The sequence below is a fragment of the Lactuca sativa genome, chromosome 3 (genome assembly GCF_002870075.4).
Source record: "Lactuca sativa cultivar Salinas chromosome 3, Lsat_Salinas_v11, whole genome shotgun sequence".
Taxonomy (NCBI): Eukaryota; Viridiplantae; Streptophyta; class Magnoliopsida; order Asterales; family Asteraceae; genus Lactuca; species Lactuca sativa.
The window spans coordinates 23,154,443-23,165,932 of record NC_056625.2 but is presented as its reverse complement, the minus strand read 5'-3'; the positions used below and the strand labels follow the sequence as shown (position 1 = coordinate 23,165,932).

Here is an 11,490-nt window from a genome sequence, read left to right as displayed (position 1 = left end):
CATGTACAATATAGAAACCTAGATCCAAGATTTAGGGTTTGCATGAGCACATAGGATGTTGTTTTGGCACAAACCTATCAAAATGGGAGCATCGGAGGGGCTCCGAGTGGACCTTGGAGCCGGAGGCGGAGATGCGGGAGCATTATCCAGATTGTTCTCTGCAGCGGACTTCGAGGACGAAGTCTGATTCAAGTGGGGGAAAGTTGTAACACTCGGTTCCAGGTATGGTATTATTTTAGAGTATGTATGGTAATCTTCTTTGGAAACCACGGCGTGGTGAAGCCTCACCACGACGTGGCGATGAGTTTGGGTTGTGGGGTTTAATGAACTACCACGACATGGTGATTACATCACGACGTAGTGGTGGATGTTGGGGGGAAACTCTAAAGTTTAAGGGTTGAGCCCTATTTAAAGATCCTTATCCCCCTTGAAAAGGCCTTTAGATCAATCAATTTATCAAACAATGACAGTAAATAAGAATAAGAAGAATTCATGAAGAAAAACTTTCACTAAGAAAGATAATCTCACAAAGAGATTATTGTGTGCACAAAGCAGCAATTAGGGTTTGTGAAAGGCGTAACCATTCACAAACCTATACAAGAGATTATATACTGTTATTCTAGACAATCCCTACAAATTAGGGATATGCCAGCTAACTAATTTACGCTAACTATGGAAACAAGATAAATACAAAATCTGTTACAATGTACTGAATAAACTAAACACGCTGAGCTGCTCAAACGCTGATGCTGAGATTTATTTCAAACATCATCATATTTCAAGGTTCGACCTTACAATCTCCCCCAATATGATGATGTTCAAAACTAACTAAGTTAAAACACCTCTGGACAAGAACTCTTCATACTCAGCTTCAGCCTCTATTTTTACTGGCCAGTAAGGACTATCCAGCAACTCCTGTCTTCTATTCAGCAGCTCCATAGCAATAAGAATGTGAAAATCTCCTGAGAGATCTTGATGACTCATGCACATTTGCCTTAAGCCAACGAAATGAGTGGTTGGAGCCTTTGGGATCTCAGCAGTTCGCTGAAAACACATCTTTCTGTTTTTATCGAGATAGAACATCCCGTGTTCAGGAACTGAGATAAATTTATGCTGAACCGGGTCAACACTGATAGGAATAGAATTGTTTATTCCAACAGCACCAAAGTCCAGAACCAACACATCCTCACTATCAACTTGAAATTTGGTTCTTCGAGTTTTCGGAACAGATGACCTTTGGCCTTGATATTGAGGTTGTTCTTTAGGAACAAGATCCAAACGCTGAACTTTCTTGATCAGCAGATGAAGAGCACATATCAGTTCACAGGAGTGAGCTGAGGTTTGCTTGGATGCTAATTCGAGTAATTCCATCCATTCAGAATATCCATATTTAATCAGCTCATCCCTCTTGACAACTTCAGTGTATGAATGCTGAGGACCTTGACGAGTGATCAGCAACGTAAGAATTTCCTCATTGCGTGGTTTGGAAGCTTTAACTTTGATGATCTTATCACCACACACTCGTCAATTAAGAACGTCTTCAAACCTCTTTCAATCAATCCTGTCAAGAACACTGTCAGTCTTAGGCTTACTGCTGCTAGAAGGAGGCTGAGAAGATTGAGACTTGGACTGAAATTCCAAGAATTTCTGCATCTGAGCTTCAAAAGATCCTTTGGCCTGAAGTTTATGCTGAATCAGAGATTCATCAGCTTGAGCAACATTCTTTAGAAGCTGAGCTTGATTAGCTTCATCAAGAATTTGTTTAACTTGATCAGGAGACATATTCCATTCAGCCGCCAAATTTGATATACTGACTATAAACTTGGGCTTCTTGCCAGGCAGAGAAGTATCAGTTTGAGAATGAGCCAAGTCAGTATCTGCTACCTTACGTTTTCGAGATAGCGGATGAGAATCTTCACTGGCAACGTCTGAATCTTCTCCTTGGACCGGAATAATGGGATCAGCAACAGGATCGACTAATTTCATGTCTGGCCTTTGAAATTCATTATCGAGATCATCTGAATCTTCTTCTTGAACTGGAATAAGGGGATTAATGAAGTTCATATCCAGTATTTGACATTCATCATCTGGTTCATCATCATGCTCACTTTCTTCAACCAGCTTTTCAGTAGCTGTTGGACTATTAGGCCCCGCAGAGTCAGACTCATGCATCGAATTTGGTGAATCAGACTGAACAATGGTGTTGTCAACAGGTTCGGTGTCTCTCTCATTTGGTTCATCATCAGCATTATCATCAGCATCAGCATCATCATCAGTATCTCCCCCTTTTTGAGCATCATCAGATTGGGGACTAGAGGGAGGGGTATGCAGAAGAACTTCCTTTAGCTGATTAACATCAGCCTCAATGCGTAGAAGACGCTGATTCATGTCCCGAGTCAGTGTCAGAAGTTCAGTAAATGCTGAGGCCGGAATTTGAATAAATGAAGTGGCTGGAGCTGCTGGTGAGCTAGGTGGCATCCCCGGAGAATATTGGTCCCCCTGGGGTGGATTCTCCCCCTGTGAGGGATGCTCCTCCTGAGATTGGTGCTCCCCCTGAAATTGTTGCTCCCCTGACTCAGTGAATCCTTTTGAGCTGAGGGAACTTTCTTAGTAACAGAGACGATATGATGAGAGATTTGAGGAGAGAAATGACAACCATCATGTGGTTCATCCTCTTGACCGGCATGATCTTCATGGATACCATCAGCGCCTCCTTCATCAGTATCAGCGGTGAGAGAAGGAACAATGTATGGATTTGCAATCTATTCTCTCATCCTATCAGAGATTCCGATGTCAGTATCCAGGGGATCATCTTGATACATTTGAATAGACATGCGAGGGTATTGGATGGGATTTCCAGGGTTTGAGAAGTAGTCTGCAGCTATCGAGCACAAGAGCAATCCAGCATGGAAAGGGAACGTGATCAGCGCGTACATTTGCATGAAGAAGCTAAACAAGTTGATCAAAGAATAGGGCCCCATAATCAAGTCTTTTGTTGAGAAGAAGCGAGCAGACGACTTGTTGCTCATAATTACTCAGTTGATCACCACTTCGAGACTTGTGACCCACACACTTGCACAGAGCACCGATGAAAAATTTCCATCCTGGGGTCATACATTGACGCAGAATAAGAGCCGATTGAGCACCAGCCTTTGAGTGATCATATCCCAGTTGATCGAATAGACGTCTACACCGTTCAATAGAAGGAAGTTCAGAGAAAGGTTCAAAGATAGGTAACCTGAGTGCAGCACTGAGGAGTTCTGCGGTAATAAAGACAGAATGTCTTCCACGACCAATGGTCCCGGTGATGACATTGTTTTCATCATTGACTGTTGCTGTGTAGTAGAACTCACAGACTTGTTCAGGGAAGAACTCTGATGGAATGTCACTGATGGCGTAACGAAGACGGCAGGAGGCTAAGAAGTTAACAAAATCATCGAGTCCAAGACCTCTATGAACATCGGAAATATCAGGGTTAAATACAACGTTTGTGGCTTTGATGTATATTGGGAGAAGAGGAGAGTTTGGGGCAGGGATTACCCTTCGTGAAGTAGAGGAGAAGGTAAACAAAGAAGCAGCCATTAGAGAGTTTTTAGGGTTCTAGGGTTTTGAGTATAAGTGAAAGAAGTTTGGATTGTGGAAGGAAAGTTTGAAATAAGGGTAAGAAGAGGTTTAAATATGGAATTAAACGGGCCTTTAAAAAGGTAATGATTATCTTCTTCAAAAATAACGGCGTATCGTAACAACCTATCAGATAAAAAATAGTCGTTGGGTAAAAGATCCGTTGACGGAAGATGAAGCATCAATCAGTGTTTGCGGAAGCGCTGAGATCAGTGTCACAAAAGTTACATGCTGAAAATATTTCTCTGTCAATTCAAGGTACAACTTGCTCAATTAGGGCTAGCAAGGAGATTGGTGTGTGTGATAGACACTAGTTGCATTATCTAACCATCGGCACAGAGTGTTGTGACTTTATCAGTGAGTGGTTTATCTTACTGAATCATTAGACACTGAATGAGAAGAAGGTAAAGAAAGGATTGTTGCGTGTGATAAACCTTGGTGTTTTGGTCTAACCATCGGCAAAGATTTTTTAGATTCTCATCAGCGTGTGTTTTGTCACACTGAATCACGGAATCAGTATAGGATTGGTAAGAAGAGATAGTTGCGTGTGATAGATCTTGGTGTTTTGATCTAACCATCGGCAAAGAGTTTCAAGTTGTTATCAGTGTATGGTTTTTAGTACAGTGAATCATTCAACTTTAGTTTTAGAAGACTTGAAGAAGAGAGAAAGATAGGAGATCAAACCAAGTACTCAGTATGCAAATATCACCAGTATGTCATCATCAGCACAATGTACATCAACTTATAAGACAATACCAAACATTAGCAAAATTTATCAGCAAAATTAATTACAAAGTAATCATTCCAAGTTCTCCAATGATGTAAGCAGTTGTTTGAGAATCCAGTGCCTTGGTGAAGATGTCAGAAAGTTGCTCTGAAGTCTTAACATGTTTAAGAACAACTTTTCCCTTCTCAACATTATCTCTGATGAAATGATGTCTGATTTCGATATGCTTCGTCTTTGAGTGCTGAACAGGGTTTTGTGTGATTTGAATGGCACTGGTGTTATCACAATATATGAGAGTCTTTGAGAACTTAGTCCCATAATCTAGAAGCTGATTTTGAATCCATAAGAGCTGAGCACAACATCTCCCAGCTGCAACATACTCAGCTTCTGCAGTCGAGATGGCTACTGATGTTTGCTTCTTGCTAGACCAGCTGATGAGACGATTTCCAAGGAAATGACATCCACCAGACGTACTCTTTTGTCTAAGATGCATCCTGCATAGTCTGAATCAGTGTATCCAAAAAGTTCAAATGTTGAGTCGCGAGGATACCACAGTGCTAAGTTTTGAGTCCCTTTCAAGTATCGAAAGATACGTTTGACGGCCATGAGATGGGATTCCTTGGGATTAGCTTGGAATCGAGCACAGAGAATGGTTCCAAACATGATATCAGGACGACTTGCCGTGAGATATAAAAGAGATCCAATCATTCATTGATACAAAGAGTGATTGACATCAGTTCCAGTTGGATCAGCGTGCATCTTATCAGTCTTGGACACTGGAGTAGAGGCTGGTTTGCAGTCACTGAAAGAATACTTAACAAGAAAGTCAGAAATATATTTACTTTGGCAAATAGAAATACCTGATTTTTGTTGCTGAACTTCAAGACCTAAGAAAAAGGTCATCTTCCCCATCATGCTCATTTCGAACCTTTGAGACATGATCTCTGCAAATTCCTTGCTTAGTTTCTCGTTTGGAGAGCCAAAAATGATGTCATCGACATAGATTTGAACGAGAACTATGTCTGAGCCTTTGTTTTTGATGAAGAGAGTATTGTCGATTGCTCCTCGTCTGTATCCATTTTCAAGAAGATACGATGTCAGAGTTTCATACCAAGCCCTAGGTGCTTGCTTCAGTCCATAAACAGCTTTGTCTAATCGGTACACATAATCAGGGTGATCTTTGTCAACAAAGCCTGGGGGCTGATTGAGGAATACTTCTTCTTCTAACACACCATGAAGAAATGCTGTTTTCACATCTATCTGATAGACAATGAAATTCATGTAGGATGCGTATGCGAGAAACAGTCTGATTGCTTCAATGCGAGCAACTGGAGCAAAGGTTTCTCCGTAGTCGATGGATTCAATTTGAGTAAAACCCTTGAGCGACAAGCCTTACCTTGTTGCGAGTAATGATTCCATCTTTATCAACCTTGTTACAATAGACCCAGCGAGTTCCGGTGATAGTCTTTCCTGATTGTCTTGGGACAAGAGTCCAAACTTTGTGCCTTTCAAACTCATTCAGTTCTTCTTGCATGGCTTTAATCCAGTCAGCATCTTGAAGAGTTGTGTGTATCTTGTCAGGTAGAATCATTGAAACGAAATTAACATACATGCAAAAGTTATTAGATACACAAGATTTGGTTCGGACACCATCATGAATATTCCCAATAATTTGATCAACAGGATGATATCGATGTTCAGAAACTGATGCTGATTCCGGAGAGTTTAACACTGACAAGTTATCAGTTGCAGGAGAGTCTTCAGCTTCAAAGATTTCATCAGCACCTGATGAATTATTTGATGATCTGGCTGCAGTATCTTGATTCAAGGAACATGGAATTGGAACGATAGAATCAGGAGTATCAGCTTCATCTCCAACAGGAGGAACTTCGTCAAATGGACAAGAGAGAAGCTCTTGAAAAATAGAAGAGGAATGAGTGACTTTTTCATCAGTGTATGATTCCTCATCAAACTTCACATGAATGGATTCTTCAATGCATTGCCTGTTCACATGAAAAACACGAAAAGCTTTTGAAATAGATGAGTACCCAACAAAAATACCTTTGTCAGCCTTAGGTTCAAATTTAGATCTTGGGTCACGCTGATTTAGAATATAACAAATACATCTGAACACGTGAAAGAAGGATACGTCTGGCTTTCAACTTTTCATCATTTCATAAGGTGTCTTCTTGTGAATCCTGTGAATTAGAGATCGGTTCTGAGTAAAGCACGCTGTATTGACAACTTCAACCCAAAATGACATAGGAAGACCAGCGTGAATCATTAAGGTCCTTCCTGCCTCAATCAGTGTTCTATTTCTTCGTTTAGCAACTCCATTTTGTTGAGGAGTACGAGGAGCTGAGAAGTTTTGCCTAATGCCTTTGTGATCACAAAATTCTTCAAGAGTTGAATTTCGGAATTCAGTACCATGATCACTCCTTAGTTGCTTAACTTTGAGACCTGTCAGTGTCTCATTCTTACGAATCAGTGAGATAATTTCCTGTGCAGCATGACTTTTCTTCTTCAGGAAAACCACCCAGTAAATCGAGTGAACTCATCCACAATCACTAGAGTATACTTATTTCCACCTAGAGAGCGGATAGGAATAGGTCCAAACAAGTCCATGTGGAGCAAATGTAGAGGGACAGATATACTGGAACATGAATTTGGTTTGAAAGATGACTTGGTTTGTTTTCCTTGTTCACAAGCTGAGCACATCTTGTCTTTAACAACGCTGAATTTTGGGAGCCCTCTAACTAGATCTTGATTGGATATTTTGGATAGGTTCTTGAAGTTCAGATGAGAGAACCTTTTGTGCCAAATCCAGCTGAGATTGGTCTGAGACTTTGTAAAGAAGCATTGCATCAACGCCTTGTCACATGAGAACATATCAAGAACCTATATATCATCCTTTCTACTTGCTGAAAGTACGATGTTCTTGTCAGTGTTGACAACTCTACCTTCCTTCTTTGTAAAGTGAACTTCATATTCAGCATCACACAGTTGACTGATGGAGATAAGATTGTGTTTGAGACCCTCTACATATGAAACGTTTTGAAAAACCACATTATTGCATTTGATATTTCCATATCCTTTAGTGAACCCTTTTCCATTGTCTCCATAAGTTACTGCAGGACCAGTTTTCTTGACATAGTCTTCCAGGAGAGACTTGGAACCTGTCATATGCCTTGAGCAACCACTATCTAAGTACCAAAGATGCTCCTGACCCTGCAGTGCTGAGAAACTAGTTAGAACACACTGACACATTCGAGGATGGGTCATTCACAAAGTTATTTGATAATAGATTATAACACTCCTTAGGAAGACAGTTTAAAGAATTTGACTTAAGAGTCCATTTTTCATTTCTAACTTTAATATTATCAGCTCATAAGGATGATTTATCAAATGAACATTCACTGATCTTTGTGAGAGGTATCACCACATCTGTAACAAACTCTAGTACCAAAGTTCCTCTTGGTGAGCAAATTTTTGGACTTGACACATTTTGACATGTAAGATTCACCAAGAGAGCTTTGAATCCTTTTGTTTATCATTGAGTCACAACTGAATTCAGTGTCAGAAAGAATTTGATCAGTGATAGATGATGAGCTATCAGTGTCTGATTTGAACTTATTCACGGATCCATTGCAATCAGGAAAATACTTAAGTTGTTCATGAACAGCATGAAACACTCCGTTTGAGATAGGGAAGGCAATAATATTCTCAGTGAGGGGAGTTGGTCTTACAAGATGTGCAGGGTAAGAGGTTGGATCAATTCCGGTAATTTCAACATTACACTCAGTAACACCATTAGAGTTAGTAACACAGTATTCATCAATTAGACTCTGATTAATAAAAGAGTTACTCACAAACTTATTTTTGAAATTGTTTTTCATCTCATTCATGGAATAAAATTCAGATTTTTTTCTTGTGATTTAAAAACCTTTTCAGCTTCTGCAAAATTACCCCTAAGAATTTTCTCACATGAATGTGGAATTTGAGCAGAAATAATATAATTAGCATTTTTGTGAGATTTTGCCCAAGTATGAAGCACAGTTTGTTCTTTGATCAAAAGATCTTTAACATTGTCAATTTCAGTAGACAAAAATGAGTTTGACAAACTAGTGATTCTAAGATTTTCCTGAGTGGACTCAATAATGTTATTTTTCATGGATATATCAGTTTCAAGAAGATCAATTTGATTTTGCAAATTTCTTATTGTTTGATTATTCTTAGAATTAATAACACCCAAATACTCAAACATTTTGATTTTTTCATTCATTGAATAGGAAACAAAGTTTTTAACCTGATACATTGAAGAAGAGTCAGTGTTGTGCTTCCTGGAATTTTCAACAGCATCAGACATATCAGCATCAAATGTACTTGTGCCTTTTTCAGGAACATCTGTGTCTTCTATCTTTACCATTAGACACTTGACTTCATCATCTGATGACTCCTCATCAGTCTTCCATTTTTCTTCTTCAGCAACAAGAACTTTATGTTCCAAGTTCTCTGCTTTCATCTTCTCAATCAGCTTGTTGTACTTCTGCTTCCAGTATTCATCCGAGCCTTGTTTTTTTTGTTTACATTCCTTTGCAAAATGATCAGTGCTCCCACAGTTAAAGCACTGAGCCTTCTCTTTCTTATCAGTACCATGCTTTTTATCAGCTTCTGATCTTTTTGAAAACTTTCCACCCATCTTCTTCTGAAACTTTGAGAAGTTTCAGCCTGACTTCTAAAAGGTCTTTACAATTAAAGTTGCACTAGCCACAACCTTTTCAAGATCATCAGTGTCAGTTTTAGAGGAATCAGTGTCTGAATTACTTTCAGTGTCTGAATCTGACACTAGCATTTTGTTTGAGAACAAGGCTACAGATGATTCACGCTGAGAATCTTTCATCAGCTCCTTTCTTTGAAGCTTGGATTCCCCATAGTATCGAAGATTTCCATACAGACTTTGTAAGTCCATAGTGTTGATCTTCTCACTATTTTTCAGCACATCAACATGGTTCTCCCAACCTGCACCCAGAGAATCCAAAAACTTCTGCACTAGAACAGTTCTATGCTTCAACTGATCTAATCTCCGTAGATCATTAACAAGAGTATTGAATCTGTTAAAGGTTTGAGTCAAGGTTTCACCTTTCTTAGCAAAAAAATGTTCATACCTTCGGTTAAGATCATTTATTTGAGTAGCCTTGACTTCTTCAGTTCCTTCAAAAGATACAGTCAGAGTATCCATCATCTCTTTTGCTGAGATACAATTTTGAACTAGCCCAAAAATATTGTATGGCAGAGCGTAGCTGATTGCGGCACGAGCACGAACATCTAGACCATTTTTTCTTTTGTCATCTGTCGTCCAGTTTTCTCTAGGTGTTTTCTTCATAGCACCATCAGGAACGTTGTTTTTCAGAGGCTGATACATTGGGACATATGGACCCTTTTCGACAATGTCCAACATGTCTTCATCGACTGACTCTAAAGCATATAGAGCCTTTATTTTCCACATGGCAAAATTTGTTTCATCAAAAGGAGGAATTTTAGCGGAGGGATGATTTGATGAGTTTGACGAAGAAGAAGATGAAGCCATTTGATACCAATTGAAAAGGCCTTTAGATCAATCAATTTATCAAACAATGACAGTAAATAAGAATAAGAAGAATTCACGAAGAAAAACTTTCACTAAGAAAGATAATCTCACAAAGAGATTATTGTGTGTACAAAGCAGCAATTAGGGTTTGTCAAAGGCGTAACCATTCACAAACCTATACAAGAGATTATATACTGCTATTCTAGACAATCCCTACAAATCAGGGATATGCCAGCTAACTAATTTACGCTAACTATGGAAACAAGATAAATACAAAATCTGTTACAATGTACTGAATAAACTAAACACGCTGAGCTACTCAAACGCTGATGTTGATACTGAGATATACACTGATGCTGAGATTTATTTCAAACATCATCATATTTCAAGGTTCGACCTTACACCCCCTCTATTCCCCCTCCCATCAACCTCTATCTCTCCAAATCGTCCCTTGCAACCCTAGAGCCATTTTGTGAATATAAGCCTTAAAAGTGTGAGTTTTTGGTGCTTGTGAAGGAAAAAGGTGGTGGAAGACCTCATTGGGAGTCCAAGGCAAAGAAGATCCAGGAGTTTACCTTCCTCTAGCATCTCAATGAGGTATAAAGTCTTCATCTTGATGTGTTTATGATTAAATCTATGGGGTTTTCCCCTTTTTCTCTTTTTCTTGTTGCCTTGGGTAGGTGAGTTGAAGCTTGCAGCTTTATGAGTCTCCAGGCCATTTGGAGCATTTGGCTCTTTGGATCTAGTGTAGATTTGAGTTTTGAGGGTAATGCATGGAATCTTGGCCTTTTTGCCCTATTTTGACCCAATAAGAGTTAAGACATGCATTAGACATGTATGTCCGAAAAGCATTGACTTTTAAGGTGTGTTTAGTGTTAGACTCTCTTGTAGTTTTGGTCCAGTAACTCCACGGATTGGACGAGTATTGGTGAAGCCATGAAGTGTTTTGGATCTTAAAAGTCAAGATCTATACATTTTGGAGGGTTCTATTGGATAAAGTTGGAAACTTTATCCATTTAGACCCTATTTTGTACCAGATTTGAGTTGGAGACCTTCTTGAATCGAATGAAGTGGTTGAATGCATTAAGTTGTTGAAAACCTTGTAACCACGATGTGGCAAGGCCACCACGACATGGTGGCGGTTTGGTTCGCGACTACTTTGTCGTATCTGGCACCACGACGTGGTACAAGGGTACCACGACGTGGCGGCCAGGTTGAGTTGACTTTCTTGACCTTTTGACTGTTTGGCCAAGTTTGCCTTATAAGGGGTTTTGGGGCATTTTAAGTTGTACTTAAGGAATTTTTATATCATGATTTTGGGATGTCAGATTTTTGGACCAACAGGTAAAGATTTATCTATGAGATTTAGAAGTCTGAGGTGAGTTTCCTCACTGTGTTTAGTGGGTCGAAGGCTCAAATATCGGGCCATGGTTTATTATGTTTTGGATGTTAGATGTCTGCATGACTCTTGCATGTGTAATGCGTTGGTATGTACACCGAGCGGGGCTCGGTGCCGGGCGAAGCTCGATGACTGTATGGTATGCTATTGTCTTTG

At 39.6% G+C, this 11,490-nt stretch overlaps 1 protein-coding gene across 1 annotated transcript; it reads right to left on the bottom strand.

Annotated features, from left to right (window-relative positions):
• Window positions 1-1,551: 1,551 nt before the first annotated feature.
• LOC128132730 (uncharacterized) lies at window positions 1,552-2,172 on the bottom strand. Its single transcript, XM_052769651.1, has 2 exons — window positions 1,768-2,172; window positions 1,552-1,629 (listed from the first exon to the last, which is right to left on the bottom strand). The coding sequence occupies exons 1-2, from the start codon at window positions 2,170-2,172 to the stop codon at window positions 1,552-1,554; spliced, it is 483 nt and encodes a 160-aa protein (XP_052625611.1).
• Between the last annotated feature and the right edge of the window lie 9,318 nt (window positions 2,173-11,490).